At 35.9% G+C, this 22,354-nt stretch overlaps 1 protein-coding gene across 1 annotated transcript in view; it reads left to right on the top strand.

Moving 5' to 3' along the window:
• STK3 (serine/threonine kinase 3) overlaps window positions 1–22,354 on the top strand; it is a 282,030-nt gene that overhangs the window by 52,958 nt on the left and 206,718 nt on the right. Inside the window, 1 exon segment of the mRNA XM_047842418.1 lies at window positions 2,649–2,763. Within this exon segment, the coding sequence (XP_047698374.1) occupies window positions 2,649–2,763 (115 nt within the window).

The following is a 22,354-nucleotide window of genomic DNA, read 5'->3' as shown; positions in this document are numbered from 1 at the left end:
TGAATGTTGAATGAATGTTAGAAACTATATTCGGGTATGTGTCCTTAATGTGACCGTTTAGCTCTATCTGCTTGAATACTTTTTTAGATTAAAATTATTGAGGCCATGTTTTATGGCATAGAACTGTTGGACCTTGATCCACCTACTTGATTATGTATTAGAGTGAACCACAAAGTATTTTTTGAGGAGCATTTTACCTTTCCCCAAAGCCATTTTCTTGACTTATCACTAAAGACAGAGTTGCTTTTTCAGGTAGCTGCCCAGGTTAGAATCCCTAATTTTTGTAAGGGCTGTCAGTCCTATCCTTAGGACTGCTAATTACTTAGTGCATTGCAAGATAAAACATATGTTTTCTATGTGTCTTTCAGTGAACATAGTCTTGAATTTGTTGCCAGTTAATACATCCAAAATTCTGAATGAGAAAATTAATATTTAAAGAAGTTCTTTGAAGGATATTCTTTTGGAGTGAAGTTCAACTCTGAATCTATATCAGAGTCACCTATTGAGCTTTTAAAAGACCTGCTGAATTAGAACCCCTAAGGTGTGGGACCTGGGCCACAAGTATTTCTGAGGCACAGCCAGGTGTAAGAGCAATACTCCCTGTAAAGGTTTCTACACAGGCACTCACACCCCAAAGAAGTGTATGTAGAGAAGGCTTTTTAATGTTTCCCGTAAGTTGAAGTTCTGGGTCTATAGATTAGTTTCATTTGTTTGTAAACAAGCCTGTTTCTTCAGTGGTTCAGTGAACACTTAGGAACTCCTGATACTTACTTTCCATTCCCAATGCCTACCAAAGTTGAGTATGTCTGCAAATTTAAGGTGTGAGATGGGAAATAATGAGAGACATGGGTAGAAAGGTAGATGTTGAAATGTCTTGCGTGTGATATGAAGCAGTTAAGACCTTTTCAGTAATGGAGAGCTATTGATTGGAAGTTTGTTTTTTTTTTAAGGTTTTTTTTTTTTTAAATGGGAGAGCAGTATGATCAGTTTATTTTACCTTTGTTTTAAAGGAAGGTAACCTTGTTAACTATATGGAACAAAGATTAGAATGGGGTAGAAAACTATGACAAGGAGACCAGTTAGGAAGCAAATCTGTGCAAGAGGTCATGACAAGCAGAAGGATAAACCCCAGGAATGAATTCTAGCTTTGTAGCTACCTTTTTAATTTAAGCCCTTAAGCTCCAACCAATCTGCTCTACTCTTGATTTGAAGACTTAGCTGAAATTGTAAAGGCCTTACTGAGAAGTCTTCCCTGATAGTCTTCTCCTGACCTCTTGTTTTGGTGGTCTCTTTATGTCGTCTTTTATAGTACTTTCCATTTATTTTTATTTTTTGCTAATTTGATTCATGTGTCTTATCTTCCATTTCTGCCACTTTTCATGATAGCTGCTACTAGATAGAAATATCTGTTGAACAAGTTGTGCCCTAAACATGCCATTCTTGATTTTTCTATTTTGTGTCTTTACACATGGCCTTTCTTTTTTCTAGAATGTTCTTATCTCTCCTCTACCCATAATTTGAGGTTTTATCCTCTCATTTAAATACCCCTTAAATACCACCCCTTGTACAAGTTTTAATACCACCCCTTGTACAAGTTTTTTTCTGCTGGCTCTACCATGATCATTTGCTTATTTTAGCTCTTGTAGCATGTAAGCTGTATATGATTTAGCTTAATACTACCTTGTATTTTTCATCTTTTTATGTATTCTGTGAATATGGATACTCTGCCTCTTTGACTTGGACAAGATGTTTTACGTATCAGTGTATATAGCTTGCCCTTAATAAATATTAGGTAAATATTAAAGAAATAAATGACTACTTGTCTCTAAGTCTTCCTAAAAACAGGTTAGAAACATAGTTTATTCTGCTCTGAAAGGCATAAAACTTCAGTTTAAAAATATTTTAAATTGTTAATTTTAATTTTCTGCATTTAAAGCAAAAATAGTTGTGATTACTTATCTCTGGATTTTAAAGACCCAAATAAAAGAGAATTAAAAATAATTTTTTGGCCTTGTTGAATTATAGAATATTTTAAAGTTGAGTATTAATATTTGACTGAAGTTAGAGAGGGAGGGAGCCAAACCATAAGAGACTCTTAAAAACTGAGAATAAATTGAGGGTTGATGGTGGGTGGGAGGGAGTGGAAAGTGGGTGATGGGCATTGAGGAGGGCACCTGTTGGAATGAGCACTTGGGTGTTGTATGGAAACCAATTTGACAATGAATTTCATATTAAAAACACACATAATTAGACTGAAAAAAAGCCCATTTATTCATTAAAAAAATATTTGACTGAATGTGAACTCCCTTAAAGATTTATATTTAAAATGCTTTAGTTAAATATTTTCATTTGTTCCTTATGTTATACACTAAGTCCTTTGCCAAAACAAAACCTTGTTTTGTTGGGAATCACTCAGCATTTGGGCCTCCTCTGATTTGTAATCCTGTTAAATTTCATCCATGAGTTAAAGCCTAATTATGCACAGTTGGTAAACCCTACATATAGACAATTTGATGTACTATAGATGTTTACTCATTAAGTTTACTTATTGGAACATTATGAAATGTTGAAAATACTTTGTATTGGGATTAAGAAATAATTTTCTTTGGGAATTAACTAAGTTTAATGGTCTATATATTTTTCTTTAGCCCATATGTTGTAAAGTACTATGGCAGTTATTTTAAGAACACAGACCTCTGGATTGTTATGGAGTACTGTGGCGCTGGCTCTGTCTCAGACATAATTAGATTACGAAACAAGACAGTAAGTATTTTTAAACTGTTTTGCTAATCTCATTTCTAAAGATTCATACTTTAGGATCTGACTAGGTAGTATTTTGTTACAAAGAAAATATCAGTGTGAAAAAAGAAAGACTTTACAGTGTAAAAAGATCTAGTATGAGTTGTGAGAACCAGCTATATATCTCTGCATGGCAGATTTAAGAGATTTAAGAGTCATATGATTGTTTAATTTATTTGTTAGGAAATTTTTGGTAGGTCACTGAGAAAATCTACCATAGTACTCCACTTCTTCATTTGGAATCAGTGTATATATTCTTTATTAATATGTTTCAATAAATTAAGGCTAGAATTTTATTTGAACTTCATAATATTCATAGTATTTATCTTAAGTTTTCTGTATTATAATCTATGGCTGGCAAACAATTGAAGTTTTATGTTTCTAAATTTTAAAAAATAATTGAAAGACGATTTTGTCTTTATTTTTTGAAATAGTGTCAGGATGTTTGAAAATGATAAAGCTAGCTCATAATTGTGTGTGTGTGTGTGTGTGTGTGTGTGTGTGTCTGTGTGTGTGTGTGTGTGTGTGTGTGTGAGAGAGAATTCAGGTTAGTGGAATATGTTACTTAATAATAGCTTTTTATGGTTATGTTTTAACCCTACGTGAAAGAGCTGTTAACAAAATTGTTTATGCTAGAAATGCATCTAGTTTATTGAATAATTTATAAGGACAGAATTTATACCTGCTTATCTGTGCATGAGTAAGAATAATAATCAGTGAAATAATTTGTAATTCTGTAGAACGGTAACCTAATTATTATATGACATTATTGTATGTTGTCAGACATATTTCACTAAAATACATTCAGAAAAATACTTAATTACTTGAGTCAATTACTTGAGTCAGTTTGTGGTTGACCAGAATCATTTTAAAGTTTGATTGGGGAAGAACATTGTAAGTTTATCCTACTAATTTTTTTTTTCTATTAGAGAAAATAAAGTAAATAGGATTTCTTTTAAAAGTAAAATAGAAATTAAAATAATCTCTGTTTTGACAGGATGGATTAATTGCTTTGTGACATTCTAATTATATATTTTAGAATTTCTGTGGTGCTTAACTAGTACTTATGTAAATCAGATGACTCTTGAGTCACAGAACAATGGTTTAATGGAAAATAATTATATGCCAGTTAGAGAAGTGTTTTAAGATCATTTCAGGGTTAAACCCAGTACTTTTGGTATTTAAAATTACCAAGTATTAGAAATATAAAGTAAAAATGTGTGAAATGGAAAATCTGTTTTCTTGATTTTAAGTGTTAATGTTACCATAGTGCATAGATAGGAAATATTTTATTCAAGTTGCCAGTCTTTCTTGTTGCCAATATCTTGTTGCCAATAAGTACAAACTGGGAAGGTATATACTATATATAGTCCTAAAGTATGTGTATGGATGAATCATAATCTTCGGGAATTCCTTCACCAGTTATCAAAGGAAAGACTTTACCCCATTTATATTTATAGTTTTTATTGTTCTTTATTCTTTTCTGCATTTCTCAGTTGCCTGACTGTCCTTTAGTATGGTCTTTTATGTGGGTATGATGGCGATAAGTGAAAATGTTATTTCACTTCATTTTTTATAGGGTGTAATTGCTGGGTAAAGAATTCTAGGTTGAGGGGCACCTGGGTGGCTCAGTCGGTTAAGCGTCTGACTTCGGCTCAGGTCATGATCTCATGGTTCATGAGTTTGAGCCCCGCATCAGGCTCTGTGCTGACAGCTCGGAGCCTGGAGCCTGCTTCTGATTCTGTGTCTCCTTCTATCTCTGCCCCTCCCCAACTTGTGCTCTGTCTCTCTCTGTCTCTCAAAAATAAATAAATGTAAAAAAAAAAAAAAAGTTTAAAAAGAATTCTAGGTTGGAAGTTTCTTTTAGTTTTTGATTTAAAAGGAAGACCACCTAAGTTAAAGATATCTCATTAGGGATGAAGTATTGTTGATTTTTAGTTATGGATTGCTATCTGGTTTTGATCAAATGTTTCCTTGAAAATTAAAGGCACAGGGAAAAACAAATCTGATTAAGTTATATGCCCTTTAAAAAACATTTAGGGATGCCTGGGTGGCTCAGTTGGTTAAGCATTCGGCTTTGGCTCAGGTCATGATGTCGCCATCCATGAGTTCGAGCCCCGCATTGGGCTCTGTGCTCACAGCTCAGAGCCTGGGGCCTGCTTCGGATTCTGTCCCTCTTTCTCTGCCCCTCTCCTGCTCGTGCTCTGTCTGTCTGTCTGTCTGTCTGTCTCTCTCTCTCTGTCTCTGTCTCTCTCTCAAAAATAAACACTAAAAAATAATAAAATAAAAAACTTTTAAGTTTAATCTGTTTAGCTTGAAGTAAACGCTGTTTACTTAACCTCCCTCTTCTCTGTACAGTTTCATAACTTGTCACTTCTATTATGCACTTTAGAATATAAATGGTTCCAAGAATAAAAACTGGATTCATATTTGGTGTTTTTGAAAATGTTATTACCTCATCCTCTCCTCCACCTTTGAGTGCTTCCCTTATCCCCAGGCTTTGTCTACTGAATTTGCGTCCATGAGGCACCAGCTCAGAGATCACCTCCTCTTTGAAACTTTTCCTGTTTTCCTGAGTAGTTTCTTATCTAATTAATTAATTAGGTGTTTACTATACATTCACACATAAAGAGCATGATAAATTCTAGTTGCCATTATTATTATAATCTTTACTATTATTATTACTTTTTTCATATTTCGACAGGTAGGTAGACTTTGCACCTTTTTATATGTGTATTGGCTCTTTTATTTCCTTTTTGTGCCATTTTGTCATTATGGTTGGCATTTTTCTTACCAGTTTTCGGGATTGCCTGGCAGTTTGCTAATAGTTATATGAGCACTTTACATATCAAAAAAAATTTTTTTAGTTTTTATTTGGTTTTGAGAGACAGAGAGACAGAGCGTGAGTGGGGAAGGGGCAGAGAGAGAGGGACACTAAGAATCCGAAGCAGGCTCCAGGCTCCAAGTTGTCAGCACAGAGCCTGACACAGGGCTCGAACTCACGAACCACGAAATCATGACCTGAGCTGAAGTTGGATGCTTAACTGACTGAGCCACCCAGGTGCCCCCAGCACTTTACATATTTTAAAAAGTCAGAAAACCAATTATTTTATTGTCAGAATAGATCTTAAAGAAGAAGAAGCTTCAGAATATCTCTTTCAGAGGTTTCATACCTTCACCTATTCTTTTTCTTTGGGAAATATCTAGGAAAAGATAAAGGCATAGAATTAAGTTTAGGAGTTAATTATATTCCAGTGATTGGGACTGAGGCTGAGCAGCAAGGGGTTGGGATTGTATCTATTTAAATGTTGCTGCTTAACATGGGGCAGATCACAGAGTTGGCATTTGAGCTGATAATAAATGACAACTGTAGTAATTAATGGTAGTAGTACTTGAGATAGGATGAAGGTGAAACGCTTCTATATTCCAATGGGTGATAAAAGTTTCTCTGAGTCTCCTGGTTGCATTATGAGTAAAAGTCACTATTTAGTTAGTATTCATTGAATCTTTCAGCTTCTAAGTATTGGGGATCTGTAAATATGTGTGAGTTAAATTCTTGATTTCTGTGCTCAGACTCACAAACACAGGTCAAGTCCTAGTATATATTTTAGTAATTGACTATTTTTCAAAGTAATTACATTGTTTTGAACCATGGTTTAAGTTTGCTGAAACACATGTAGATCGCCCTGCTATGGTATCCCATACTTAGAAATCACATTTAATTAGTCAGCCTTTAGTGTTTAGGAAAAGAATAGTTGTAGTTGCTTTCTCCTACTATAAGCCACTCAGGGACAGAAATTTTAATGTATTTATTTGTTGTGTACTCGGAAAAGTTCTAAGAAAATGCCTAAGGTTATTCTCTCCCATTTTGACCCATTTTTTGATTTGACCACTTACTTTAACTTAACCTAGTACTATGGATTTTAGTTTTGGCTCATTCACAAACTAGTTTCAAGATCTGAGCACGTCATATAACTGACAGGGACTTTAGCTTCCTCATCTGTTAAATAATAATTAACATCTGCAATGCTTTACATTTTATTTGGCAATTTTATTTACATTTCAGTTGAATGGAAAGGTTCAAAACATTTATTGATCTAGGTGCAGTGCTGCGCAGTAGAGGTCCAAATAACTCTAATAAATTTTGCCATTGTTGCATGGTTGAGATAATACCTATATAAAAAGCTAGTTCAACTCTGTGAAGAATTAGACTTCTTTCAGAGCAGTAAAAGAGAAGCATTTAGCCTAACATGGAAGTTCAGAGAAAGCGTGGTAGGAGATATAACCCCTTAGCAGATTCTTGGAAGAGGAGGAGTCTTTATCATTAGGATGCTGGCTCCTATCTTCTTTGTTCACGGCTTTATCTCTGTTCCTAGCACAGTGCCTGGCATGTAGAATGCTCAGGAAATATTTGTTGCATGCATGGATGAATGAATGAATGAATGAATGAATGAATGAATGAATCAGAGAAGAGAGGGTAAAGGACATCTTGGAAGAAGAAACAGTGATGTGCTGAATTTATACTTCCCTCTCTAAAAGCTCAGGGTCATACTTCTAGGTCACCTGGAGAAAGTTCCCAGCATCTGGTTTAAATGGATTTACTTTTCTCACACTTAATTGCTCAGAATCATTGCCACATTGTAATTTGATGGATCTATGTTAGGATCATGATGTTGCTGTATGATTTTTTGGTTTTTTTTCTGGAGTTGTTTCCTTTCCCCCCCCTTAAGCTTAGAGAAGCAGCATAAGCCTTCTTTATCATTTTGCTAATGTCTTCTACTTTCTTACTCATTTGATCTGTTTCCTGGAATTTATGTGATTCTTCTTTGAGAAGACATTCTTTGGAGCTTCCTGATTTCTTGTTCTAATGTGGACTCATTGCTTTTTAGGTCTGCTGTACAGCTGTGTCCTTGGAATTTCTTTTCACTGGACTTTTGGGTTAGTGCCATCATTTTCTTGTATACTTCCTCTTTCGTTAGTTTTCACTCTTGTTTTGTTTTCTTCCTTAAACTATCTTCTTCATGATACAAGAATAAGCGGTCAACTATTTGAGTTCTTGCATGTCTGAAAATGTTTTTATTTTGCTTTCACAGTTGATTGTTGGCTTATGTAGAAATTTATGTTGAAAATAAGTTTCTCTCAGAACTTTGAGAGCTTTTGTGTATTACCTTCTAGCATCCAGGGTTGCTAATGTTATAGCTAATGCCTCTCAGAGTCTTATTTATTTGTAGGTTTTTTACCACTCCCTCCCAAATCTGGAGCTTTTTCAACTTTTTTTTCTTTTTTTTTTTTTGTTTTAATTTTTCCTGTTTTAAATGTTTAACTTATTTTTGAGAGAGAGAGAGAGAGAGAGAGAGAGAGAGAGAGAGAGAACTCAGGCAGGGGAGGGGCAGAGAGAGAGGGAGACACAGAATCCCAAGCAGGCTCCAGGCTCTGATAGAGCCCAATGCGGGGAACCGCGAGATCATGACCTGAGCTGGTTGGACGCTTAACCGACTGAGCCACCCAGGTGCCCTAGACTTTTCTTTTTATCCTGATGGTTCTGATACTGTACAAGGAACAAGATGTTTCAGAAGGACGTGTCTAGGTATGAGTCCTTTTTATTAGTTATGCTCAGCACTCTGTGCTTTTCAAATAAACCCTTGTGCCTTCAGCTTTGGAACATTTCTCTGATAATCTTCTTCTGTTTTCTTTATTGGATGGTGAATCTCCTGAATTTTATTCTTTTTTTTCCCTCTTAGATTTTTTTTGTCTTTTCTGGGGAGTGGGTAGGAGGTGGTTTCTTCTACTTTATTTTCCAATTCTTTTAACTGAACTTTTTATTTCAGGAGTTAGGTTTCAATTTACAAGAACTCTTTCATTTTTGATTATTTCTTTTTTGTAACATCTTGATGCTGAGACATGGATGCAAAAGTTTTTCTAATCACTTATTTTCTGTTTCCTGAATCATCTCTACTTCTCTGCGATTGTTGTTTTACTTGCTTTCTTTGTTCTGGTCTAGCCTATGGTAAGGCTGGCCAGCAGAAAGGCTGACTAGCTCTCACTGGAAGCATTGGGCAGTGCTTTTTGACTGGCAGGTGTTATTAGGGTGAATGGGCTAGGAGCTGGCTTTTAGGGGAAGGGCCTACAAGAGGCAATTTGTTCAGTTTCTTGAGAGAGGAGTCATTCCTCCCACCGCTGCCCCCCAATCTGGGGGTAAGTGCCAGAATGCATGTAATCTGCCTATACAGGGATGGGGGTAGGGGTAGAGGAGGGATTCCATTTTGTTTTCTTATTCCATTTTCTTCTTTTCAGCTTCCATGGAGAAGCTAGCCACTGTTTCTGTCCCCCTTCTTATTCCTGCCTTCCCTGCCCAGTGGTGCTAATTTGGAGCCCCCTGGAGTTGACATGGCAATCACTCCTTTTGTTGCAGACCCCTTCTTTGCCTGCTCTTGGCTGTGGCTCTTTCCATAGAATGCTTCCCCAAATTTATTATACTCTCCTGTGATAATTCTTTTGTTATTATTTATTTAAAGAAGTCTCTATCAGCTTAATGAGGTTTCAGGAGGAGGAGATGCAAATAACTAAACAAATTAATTACAAATTTAGGTTGGCTTTTGAATCTGCATCAGTGATATTCCCCCCTCATCTTATGTATATTTTTTTAAAACTTTCATATTCTTAGGTGTGTAGTACAACTACTTTGAGGAGTAGTTTGATAATTTCTTTCAAGGTTGAATACATATACAGTCTGAGATCCATCCAGCAATTAATTCTCCTCTTTCATCTGCACCTAGAGGAACCCTAGCACAAGTTGTACAGTGACACATAGATAAGAATGTTGTCACAACAGAAAATTAGAAGCAAAGTTAAATCTGGATCAGCTCTAGACCCTGGACTAGAGGATTGCTAATGTTCTTTCCATCTCCATAACTCCGTAGCCCTTTAGGAAAGGCAAACTGAGGATAGAATTCTGGCTGAAACCATTCAGAATACCCAGTAGCCAGCTGTACAGATGAGAATGACGTTAAAATGCCAAATAGATTTTGTGTCTTAAAACGTATATAAACATTTATCTTGGAATACAAGAGAGATTTTTAGTATTTACCTTTACCGGGATGAGATATATTTCTGTGATATTGGGGAGAACTGGGCATTGAGGGAACAAAAAATAATGGAGAGGAAGTTCCAAACTGAAGAAGGCTGCTTCTAAGTTATGTATATGCGTTTTCCTCCGAGCTGGTGGTGGGCTTATTATTTTATAATGGAAATAATTGGGAAAGCCAAGTTTTATTTAGACATCACTTCTTTAGAAGTGTGAAGGACACATTAAGACCATTCTGCTTGGTGAATTCTCACTGACTGTTAGTTTTATAATAGTGATTCTCAACTCTGGTGTCAGACTTTTGATAGATATTTAATTACTTTTATTTTATTTATAGCATATGCTCTTTTAAGTTTATTTTTTAGTAATCTCTACACCCAATGTGGGCCTCAAACCCACAACCCTGAGATTAAGAGTCACATGCTTTTCTGACTGAGCCAACCAGGTGTCCCGATAGATATTTTACGAGCAGCTATTTATTTAGTATTGGTATGTGTCAGGCATTATTCTAAACACATTGCATATGTTTTTGCATTTAATCCTCATATAAGAATTAAACAACTGTATGACATAAGAACTATTACTGACCCATTTTGTAGATGGGAAACTGAATTACAGAGTGGTAAAGCAGTTTAGAGGGAAAGAAAGGGTTGAAATGACAGCTAACTGCTATAGTTAAGAGCACAGACTCTGGAGGCAGAGGATCTGGGTTTAAATCCTACATACTAGCTGTGTGAACTCGGCTGTTTCTTAACTTCTCTGTTACTCATTTTCTTCATCTGCTAAATGGGATAAGAAGACCACCCTACTTCCTTGAGTTGTTCCGAAGATTAAATATATAAAGTGCAAGGAATAGCACTTAGCACATAAAAACCCTGTATCTATTTGCTGTTGGTACTGTCATCATCCTGTCATTCTCACTTGTATAGGTGGGAATGTCTTTGCAATCAGATGTGTTTGAACAGAATATGCAGAGGACTATGGAACCAAGAACAGGGTCTGAACATTCACTGTACTTTGAATTATCTTTTTTAATGAAGGAGGTATACACTTAATAAGAGAGGTACATTTTTAGGTGCAGTGAAAGTTTCTTTAATAGAATCAGACAGTGGCTATTCACAGCATACTAGGACATGTTATCTTAGTGCCCTTTGAATTAATGCCTCGTACGTAATGGTCTTTTTAGTAAATGCTTGATTTAATGTGTTTTAAAAATATATGTTCTGCCTTGATGTGTATTTTGTGTCACTTCAGACAGCTTTGTTTTTTCTTGGTGAATGCATACCAGTTTCTTATTGATTTCTTTGGAATTTCAAAGTTTAATTATTATTTTATTGTTAATAACAGACATCGTTTTTATTTGTTTGGATTTCTGTTCCATAAAGTGCTTTTTGGGCATGTGTATTTGGCTCTTTGTTATTGGACTAATTCATGTTTGACTTCCCTAATCACTTTGTTGCATGTTCCCCCTTTGTGTAATAGATACTAGTTCATACAGGATTTACAACTCCATATATATTGAGTGCTTTTCTGTTGTCTTCTGATCTCTTTTTCAGGAATCTTTTCATGTGGGAAAGGATTTTAAAATGTCTGCCCACTGACCATTTTCACAGTAGAGTATCAGTTCTCTTTTTCTTCAGATCAAGGGATTATAAGCAGCGTGTATATATGTATATTTACATATGGTGTAAGTAGTGAAAGCTTTCATTCTGAATCACTAGTTGTGGGACTTTGTGATAGATTATTAATCTTTTTTTTTTTTTTTTGCCAAACATCTGCAATCCAGATTTCATGAAAGACAGCCTCTCTCTGCCCTTTAATAATGGCTAAAATATTCTAGTTATGTTTTCTAATGTATGTACTTTGTGTTGAGCAGATTTGTGTTTTTCTGGAAGAATCCCATAAATTTTTTTATTGTTTAAGACTTTGGCTATTTTATACCCTCAACCCTCCTTTTTTTGGGTGGGATGAGATAGCATGGTGAGGGGTGGGAGGGAGTTACTGAGTTGTTCTGCTGTTTTTCCCCAGTGTTTTCCTCATGTTGGATACCTAGGAACCCCATTAAATGTATGTATTCTTTTTCCCAAGAGAGAAGGAGTAAGAGGGGGAGAAATTTTGATTGTAAAGAAGTTGGAATCTGAGGCTTGATGGATGTTTGGATAAAGTCTTACATGTAAGCTTGAGTATTACCTTTGAGATTTAGGTATTTCAGAGATTGCTACTTAATTCCTCAACTTTCTCTAAACCACTGATTTTTAGCAAGGTGTTTGGTCACCATTGTATGTGATTATATCATGTATGCCATAAAAACTAATGGACACTGAAACATTCAAGGAGTCCTGTAAAATGAGAAGTCTGAATGTAATGTTAATACAGTTTGGAGTAAATATTTATTAGCTGAGGGAAGCAGTACTACGAAATGAAGGCAAAAAGGAGACTTAAGAAAAGCCTTTATGCTCCCTTTAAAAAACATGCTGATTCTACTTTCCCTGCCCCCACAATTACCGAATTCCCTTTGTTTGGGGGCAGAATATAGAAACCAGCCTCAGAGATCTCATGTTGTTAAATATCTGGAATAACCTTTAGCATTTTAAAGTTGATCAGTGGTTTGTGCTTTATACAAACCTTTTTTTCCAGGAACTTCCCCACTTTTTGGTATCAACTTCAAGTTTATTGTATCATTTTCAACTCTTGGTTATAAGTTATATAGAAAGCCCAGCCTAAATTGGCTTACATCACAAGGGGAATTTATTTGCTCATATTACCAAAAATCTTTGCAGAGCTATTTTTATGCATGGCAGATTCTGGGTTAAAGGAATTACTTGAATTCATCTCTTTATTCTGATACCTCTGTATGGAGTCTAGTCTCACACAAATTTTTACCTTATTGTCGCAAGAGGGCTGCCAGCAGCTACTGGGTTATACTTTCTAGCTGAAATCCAGCAAGCAGTCTTGTGCTTCACTGCTTCTGAATAGGTCATGTGTCTTTCTCTGCACACATCATTGTGATGTGGTAATTGGCTTAGACCTAGGTTTGTGTCTAACCTGGAGCTACGTTGGAGCTGACTATTAGAAATACATATTCTGAGGATGGGGAAGTAGTGATTTCCCCTGAAATTTGTTAGCAGGAGAAGGGTGAATGTGTATTAGAATGGCAATATGTAATAGATATTTTTATATATTTACTAAAACTAAAATCAAAACAAAACAAACTATATCAGGAATAAAACACAAGAAAAAAGGGGCACCTGGTTGGCTTAGTCAGTTAAGCATCTAATTCTTGATCTCGGCTCAGGTCTTGATCTCAGGTAGTGAGTTCAGGCCCCACATTGGGCTTCGTGCTGGGTGTGAAGGTACTTTAAAGAAAAAAGAAAAAACCCCACACACAATAAAATATTGAAACAAAAACAACCCACCTCTAAATAACTCCCAAAATGTAGATTAAAGGTTAGAAGACGTTTTCGGTGACATTTGGGTCAAACTGTTGGGTCTTCATCCGTTTCTCCTTCTGTCACAGTAAAGGATGGGAAGATTGATATTTTCCAGGAGCCTGTTTCTGCTCTGTCAGCAGTGAATGTTTGCTGTAAGACTTCTCCCGGAAACTCTACTTATCAGGATTAAAGACTCATAGTTCCTTATTAGGCCAGGGTGGACTGACCCTGTTAGTAGTTCTGGTGTCCACGGCCCCTTTTCTTACAAGGATTTTCTCACCCTGAGCAGGTAATAACTGTCTACAGCTGTACAAGAATTTTAGGAGAATGAGTTCTTTTGTGTGGAAAGTGATTCTTGCTCCTTTTTTGGTATATACCATAGAGTGAAATTGAGTTCTAAGTATATTTCACACATACCTCTTAAAGTTCCAAGCCACAGCATTAAGATGACCATGCACTGTAGGATTAGACTTTTAGAATTTTTCATAGTAATCATGTGCCAGGCCTTAATCTCTGATTAAACACATCATACACATTACACTCCATTACATTTTTTCTAAATCTTTTGATTGGATTATAAACACTTTCCTTTATGATTTTTCCACATTACTATATAGTTCCTCCAATAGACTTTCTCTCCTACCTTAACTAAGTAAATTAACCTTACAAAGGTATTTCCTTGGCTGCCCTTATTGGTAAACTGCCCAAATGTCACCTTAGTTGCTGTTCTTCTTGGCATTTCTCCCAGTTCTGTTTTCTTTTCATCAGTCAGGCCCACCTTCATACACTTTATTTTTATATTGTACATTCCTTATTCCTTGCCTGAGTGGACTGCCTGTCACTGCCAGATCTGTGGTTAGCCCTCCCTCCCTGTCTTAAACCTGACCCTTAGCACACCATGACAGTGGTCATTTGAAGTGGTGTGGTTTGGTGGAAGCATTCCTGGAGGTGGAACCGGAAGACCAAGGGTTCATTCCTGCGTTGTTACTTGGTAGCTCTGTGACCCTGGGCACATTGTGTAACTACTCTAAACCCAAGATGCCTAAGCCTAAAATGGACCTAATATCATATTACCTTCCTTACCTACCTCAGTGTTTTGTGAGGAACAAAGATGATGAGTGTCAGAGCATTTTGTAACCTGGAAAATTCTATACAAACTTAATTTACTGTTATCAAGGCAAAAACTTTAAAAATGGCATATATTTTTTAATTAACTAATGATTTAAGAATTTTATGATATTTGTTGAAATAGTGAATATTCTCTAACATTAGAAAAATATACTAAAAAATTACTGTGTCTTATCCAGTAAAGTTTTGGTTAATTTTAGGAAATCAAGAGATGTACATAAGTTAATCTTCTAGAAAATTGGAATTTAGCTCCTTAGGTAGAAAATCACTAATTTTAACGATTTTAGATGAAGCAAGAGCCTTTAAAATTTTATAGCACTGTTGTCTGTACTTTTAACGAGAATGTGTGAGCTCCTCCCCCCTTTAATGATATAAATTAAGGAAAAAATGCAAGTAATAGAGTAGATTGTAAAAATTTTAAATAGTATGGAAGAGGAACTCAGTGTCTCCTTACTCATCCCTCAGTTTTACTTCCTTGAGGTAATGTCAGCTAATAGTTTCTTGTGGGTCTTGCTAGCATACCTTATTTTACTTGAGGGATTCATACTATAGATGTGGTGTTCTATACCTTGTCTTTTTTTTTTTCTTTAACTTCTGATATATCTTAGAGATCTTCCCATACTGGTACATGTGTGTATGCAGCAAAGGTCTGTGTGTATGTAACGAAGTGTACTTTGGGAGGCAACTTGAGTGGCTGTCGGTTGCGTGTCTGACTATTGGTTTCGGCTCAGGTCATGATCTCATGGTTTGTGGGATTGAGCCCCTGCATCGGGCTCTGGGCTGAGAGCGCAGAGCCTGCGTGGGATTCTTTGTCTCTTCTCTCTCTGCCCCCCCCCCACGCATGCATCTGCATGTTCTTTCTCTCCAAATAAATAAACTTAAAAAAATATTTTTTTTCACTACTTTGGAGAAAATGAGTTCCAACTTTTCAGTTTTTGTTATAGTCAGAGTGGCAAGAACTCTTGTATTTGTGTATTGGCATACTTATGTTGTTATGTCCATTGGATACATCCTGAAACATGGCATTACTGGGTTAGAGGGCAAGTTCATTTTTTGTTTTTTAATTTAGTTTTGAGAGAGAAAGAGAGTGTGAGCAGGGGAGCGGCAGAGAGAGAGGGAGACGTAGAATCCAAAGCAGGCTTCAGGCTCTGAGCTGTCAGCATGGAACCCGACAGAGGGCTCAAACCCATGAACTGTGAGATCATGACCTGAGCTAAAGTTGGATACTTAACCAACTGAGCCACCCAGGTGCCACAAGTTCATTTTTTTTTTAAGTTTATTTATGATTTTGAGAGTGAGAGTGCAAGTGACGGAGGGGCAGAGAGAAAGTGAGAGAGAATCCCAAGCAGGCTCCATGCTGTCAGTGTGGAGCCTGATGTGGGGCCCGAACCCATAAACTGTGAGATCAAGACCTGAGCTGAAGTGGGATGCTTAACTGCCTGAGCCACCCAGGCGCTCCACCCCCAAGTTCATTTTTAATAACAAATTTTTTTTTTTTTTTTTTGGTTGAGAGACTGCTGCCTAAGCCATATATAACTTCTTAGCGCTGAGGAAATTTCAGTTTGAATTATGAAGAAGTATGGGTTTTGCTTTTGGTGCCTTCGTGGTTCACTGCATGCTGTGATACTTTTTCATCTTCCCTACTTTTGTCTAATTTTGCATAAGGTATTCATTATTAATTCTACCACAGAAATCTCCATTGCGATTTTAAGCAAGTTGCATACCTGTTAGCTACTATAGCTGCTGCTGCTACTACCATAAATGATTTCATTATTATCCCCACATTAGCTTTCCACACTAGTAGGCTGAGAGTTTACTATCAGAGTTTTTTTTCCTGAAAGTTCAGATGTTTATATCATTGTTTCACTTAAAAATTTGTAGATATGTAAAGCAGAGTTTGGCCCTAATCTACCCTTGCATTTTGCACTGTTTTCCCATACACATTACTCAAACACAAAGAGCCATTCACTAGTATTGAACTTCATATATTTTTATGCCCATTGCCTTTACACCTACCTAGTATTTCTTTCCCTCTTTGGTCACCAGACAAACTTTGTTCTTTCTTCAAGAGGCAGCTCAGAAGTCACCTCCTCTGTGAAGCCTTACTGGAGTAGGGAGAATGGTGTGGTGAGATTATCAAGGCTGGTGGGAACTGTATCATTCAAGGCCTTGAGGGTTAAATTATATGGTTTGGATTTTAAGAGTACTGTTTGTGATGCATCATCAGCTTTGGGAACTGCTGTCGTGGAGTGCTCCTATAGCTAATCCTGTTGTTCCAGGTATTCCTTAATATTGTAATTCTTTGTTCCTGTGCCCTTCCGTTTCCACTCAATTATGAGCACCATGAAGGCAAGGGCTATGTAACAGGCTCTTAGTAAGTTCTTGTTAGTGCCTACCTCCTCCAGTTGTGTTTAAGTATCTTTAATGTAGCTGGCATAGTTAAATCTCAGTTAAGTGTAAGCTGTTTTTGATGTTACCCCCTCATCTGTGGATAGGTAAATCCTGACTTGGGGAATATAGGGTGATTTCTTGAAAGAGGTGAGATTTGATCCAGGACTTAAAAGACTGTGTAAAGATTACATAGGTGGGTTTTCATCAAATGGTTTTCAAGACTTTGTGAAAAGTCACTGTGAAAATTGAAACTTAAAATTTTATAATAATATATAGTTAGCTGTCTATGGCACTTGAAAGATGAACTATGTCACTTTTTTTTTCATTTCCTTAATAGATAATAGGTACTAAATATGGAATTAATGCATTATTTTATATAAGTAAGTATGTCAAAAAGGTGGGGTTTAGGTAGGATTGTCGAGTCATTTTTAGAAAATTAAAATTCTTAATTTTGTATGAACTTACAAAAGCTCACTTGAATTTGTTTTTACTGACACAAAAACATTAAGGCAGTATGTATATTTTAAAACAGCTTGGGCATGTGCCCTTGAGACAATTTGGTGGGTGCATTTTTATCAAAACCATATACACAGTGACATATTAAATGTATCATATTATTATACTAATCATATGACTCTAGAAACAAAAGTAACCAGAGGACTAAAGCCTATCAAAACCATCTTTTTGTTTTTGTACAATGAGATTCTTTTTAAATTTGCCAGTGAATTCATACCAGTATTGAAACCAGATGTGGACTTCCGTCTTTTAATGTATTAGCTCAGCTATAAAAGTCTTATTTTGATCCCTGATTACTGAGTATTTATTTCATTCATGGTTTATTATATCTCTCCCACTTTTATTTATTTTTTTAAATAGACCTATAAAATATTCAAGTGATTTTAAAATGACATTGCCCCATTTATATAGTGGTGAAAATCAAATTAAACCTGCATTGTATTAAAGGTAACATAATTAAATCCATAAATGGAGTACTCTGTTGATAAGATTTTTCATTGGAGAGGATTTTGACAGATACCACTAAATGAAGTGTCAGCCGTGGTTTGAGAGTGGATCTAAGAGTTTTCTATCTTAGAACTGAAATCTTACGTTAGTTAGCTCATTTTGTGTAAGTTAAGATCTTCTCTCCTGTGTGTGTGTGTGTGTGTGTGTGCGCGCGCATGTGTGTGTGTCTGTGTGTGTGTTTCTGAGTGTTTTTAGTGTAAACCTGACCATTTTGAAATTGATGGGTATGGTCTATCTGAACTGTTAAAAAGTCTTTATTACAGAAATGAAAATGATAGCACTTTAAATTTTATTTAGTGATGGGAATAAGTAGTTACCTCTGTTGCCAAATAGAATTCTAGTCACTTTGGTAACTGGTTAAGTTTGTATAAAATGAAATTTCTTAACATATTTAAATGTTGTTTAAAAACAAAACTTTTTAGGAAAATAAATGACTGTCATCTATCTGCCTGCCTGCCTTCTTTCCTGTCTTTATAACAAAATAGTTTTTGTAAGGATACGAAATAAACATCTTGTTTAAAGTCTACTGTATAGTGTCCATTAAATAAACACAAGTTCCTATCTCATTCTTCTCTATTAGGGCCAGAAAATGCTTGTAAAATGTTGATACAGATACTGCTTTTATCCACAGTTCGTTTAATACCATTGACATTTAAAAGAGACCAGGTAAATGTTTATTCTTTCAAATATGCTAAGATTAACCTGCATTTTGGCACTTAGAAGGCTGAAATTTGGCCCATCACTTTTTTGCCATTTTTCCCATCTTAATGAAAGGGGAAAGAATGGGCCTTACTTGATTTCTGAGTGCCATTTCATAACTATTATTCTTCAGTTAATTATTTGAATTATTCTATTGAAAATTTTCCTTTTTCTCGATGGTGAACTTTTTTATTCAAAGCTTAATTTTAATGCTACTTCTCTTTCTTCCCTAATTAATTGCTCTTCACTCTGGTCCCATTTCACTTGGAAAGTGTTTTTTATAATAGTTTCTGAGTTTCTAAGTCTGTCTTTCATGCTAGATTGGAACCATATGAGGTTAGGTTAAAGATTTTTTATTTCATTTATTTTTTTAAATATTAAAAATTTTTAAGTTTATTTTATTAATTTTTTTTCATGTTTATTTATTCTTAAGAGAGAGAGAGAAAGAGAGACAGAGAATGAGTGGGGGAGCGGCAGACCGAGAGAGGAGACACAGAATCTGAAGCAGGCTCCAGGCTCTGAGCTGTCAGCACAGAGCCTGATGCGGAGCTTGAACTCACGAACCGCGAGATCATGACCTGAGCCAAAGTTGGACACTTAACTGACTGAGCCATCCAGGCGCCTCTGTTTATTTATTTTTGAGACAGAGTGAGCTGGGGAGGGGCAGAGAGAGAGGGAGACAGAAACCAAAGCAGGCTCCAGGCTCCTAGCTGTTGAATTCAGAAACAATAAGATCATGACCGAGCCAAAGTCCAACACTTAATCCACAATCCACTGAGCCACCCAAGTGCCCCAAGGTTAAAGATTTTTTAAATATAGTGCAGAGTAGATGCTCAATAAATGTATTTTTTTTTTCAGTGAATGAATGTTAATCTAGGGTTTTTGGAAAATACTTCTGCATTCTTAGATCACTTTTATGCATGCTTTATATTCTTGTCTGCCATACATGTGGTCTTATCCTTGGCAACATTGTGATCAATTTTATAACTGATACTTCATTGTTTTAATTTGCTTTTTTTTTTGATAATTAGTGAAGTTTGTTATTTTCTGTGTATGTTAACCAGCTCTATTTTTAATTTTTGCATATTTGTGAGTTGTGTATATTCATTTATTTACCTACTTATTTGTTGGGTTTTATTATTTTTCTGAAAGATTTATGTGAGCTCTTTATATTCTAAATAATTCTGTACACTAAATATCTTAGTATATTTTCTGTGAATATTTTTCTAAGCTTTCTAAGCTTATAGTATTTATGTAAACAAAGCTAATAAATTCTCATAATTTTTGTTTGCTTTTTCGATTAGAAAACATTCTTTCTGCCTACTGATTTGATACTTTGAATGTCTTCTATTTTTATTTAAATAGCTTAAAATTGTTTCAATCGTTGATCTATATGTTTGTTTTAGTGGTATTAAGCATCTGTTTTCCATAAAGTACTTATTAAGCCACCTATAATGTCCTCAGTTAAGATTACTTTTCAGGCCAGGGGATCCACTTACTCGCAGAATTTATTAACAGGTATAGTTGTTTTGTTTGGCAGGCACAGCATTTAAAATAATTTACATTAGAATGCTAGGATGAGGCCTGCATTTTGTCTTGATACTCTGGGCTGATACTTGGTTTTACTGCTTGTGTATGGCTGGTATCTGTCCTTAGTTTGTTAACCACTTGTACTATGGCTGGCAACCGTTCTAATTAGACATTGCTTTAGCTGATTGTCAAATATTTTCAATATCATCTTTGGAGAAGTTTTGCAATTCTGTTTTTTTCTTTTTTGGGGTATATATATATAATTTATTGTCAAGTTAACTAACATACAGTGTATACAGTGTGCTCTTGGCTCTGAGAGTAGATTCCCATATTTAATTGCTTACATAAACCCAGTGCTCATCCCAACAAGTACCCTCCGCAATGCCCATCACCCATTTTCCCCACACCCCCCATCCCCTTCCAACCTCAGTTCTCTGTATTTAAGTCTTTTATGGCTTGTCGCCCTCTCTATTGGTAACTATTTTTTTTCTTTCTTTCCCTTCCCCCATGGTCTTCTGTTAAGTTTTTCAAATTCCACATGAGTGAAAACATGTATCTGTCTTTGACCGACTTATTTCACTTAGCATAATACCCTCCAGTTCCATCCACACTATTGCAAATGGCAAGATTTCATTCTTTTTCATTGCTGAGTAGTATTTCATTGTACTATATACCACATCTTCTTTATCTATTCATCAGTTGATGGACATTTGGGCTCTTTCCATAATTTAGCTATTGTTGATAGTGCTGCCATAAACATTGGAGTACATGTGCCCCTATGAATCGGCACTCCTGTATCCTTTGGGTAAATTCCTAGTAGTGCTATTGCTGGATCATAGGGTAAATCTATCTTTACTTTTTGGAGGAACCTCCACACTGTTTTCCAGAGCAACTGTACCAGTTTGCATTCCCACCAACAGGGCAAGAGAGTTCCCCTTTCTCCACATCCTCGCCAACATCTGTTGTTTCCTGAGTTGTTCATTTTAGCCACTCCAAACAGTGTGAGGTGGTATCTCAATGTAGTTTTGATTTGTATTTCCCTGATGATGAGTAATGTTGAGCATCTTTTCGTGTGTCTGTTGGCCATCTGGATGTCTTCTTTGGAAAAATGTCTATTCATGTCTTCTGCCCATTTCTACACTGGATCATTTGTTTTTCGGGTGTTAAGTTTGGTAAGTTGTGTATAGATTTTGGATACTAACCTTTTACCTGATGTGTCATTTGCAAATATCTCCTCCCATTCCATTAGTTGCCTTTTAGTTTTGTTGATTATATCCTTTGCTTTGCCAAAGCTTTTTATCTTGATGAGGTCCTAATAGTTCATTTTTGCTTTTGTTTCCCTTGCCTTCACAGACATGTTAAGTAAGTTGGTGTGGCGAAGGTCAAAGAGGTTGTTGCCTCTTTTCTCTTCTAGGATTTTGATGGTTTCCTGTCCACATTTAGGTCTTTCATCCATTTTGAACTTATTCTTGTGTATGGTATAAGAAAGTGGTCCAGTTTCATTCTTCTGCATGTTGTTGTCCAGTTCTCCCAGCACCATTTGCTAAAGAGACTGTCTTTTTTCTGTTGGATATTCTTTCCTGTTTTGTCGAAGATTAGTTGGCCATATATTTGTGGGTCCGATTCTGACTTTTCTATTCTATTCCATTCGTCTATGTGTCTTTTTTTAGTGTGCCAATACCATACTGTCTTGATAATTACAACTTTGTAGTATAGGCTAAAATCCGGGATTGTGATGCCTCCCGCTTTGGTTTTCTTTTTCAACATTACTTTGGCTGTTCGGGGACTTTGTAGTTCCATACAAATTTTAAGATTGTTTGTTCTCCCTCTGAGAACAATTTTGATTGGGATTGCATTGAATGTGTAGATTGCTTGGGGTAGTATTGACATTTTAACAATATTTGTTCTTCTAGTCCATGAGCATGGACTGTTTTTCCATTTCTTTGTGTCTTCTCCAATTTATTTCATAAGCTTTCTATAGTTTTCAGCATATATTATCTTTTACCTCTTTGGTTAGGCTTATTCCTAGGTATTTTATGGTTCTTGGTACAATTGTAAATGGGATTGATTCCTTGATATCTCTTTCTGTTGCTTCATTATTGGTGTGTAGAAATGCAGCCGGTTTCTGTACATTGATTTTATATCCAGCGACTTTGCTGAATTCATGTATGAGTTCTAGCAGCTTTTTGGTGGAGTCTTTCAGGTTTTCCATGTAGAGTATCATGTCATCTGTGAAAAGTGAAAGTTTGACTTCTTCTTTGCCAGTTTG

Source organism: Prionailurus viverrinus, chromosome F2 (assembly GCF_022837055.1).
Source record: "Prionailurus viverrinus isolate Anna chromosome F2, UM_Priviv_1.0, whole genome shotgun sequence".
NCBI classification, from domain to species: domain Eukaryota; kingdom Metazoa; phylum Chordata; class Mammalia; order Carnivora; family Felidae; genus Prionailurus; species Prionailurus viverrinus.
Note: the sequence above shows the minus strand (reverse complement) of the source record. Positions and strands in the feature narration are given on the sequence as shown.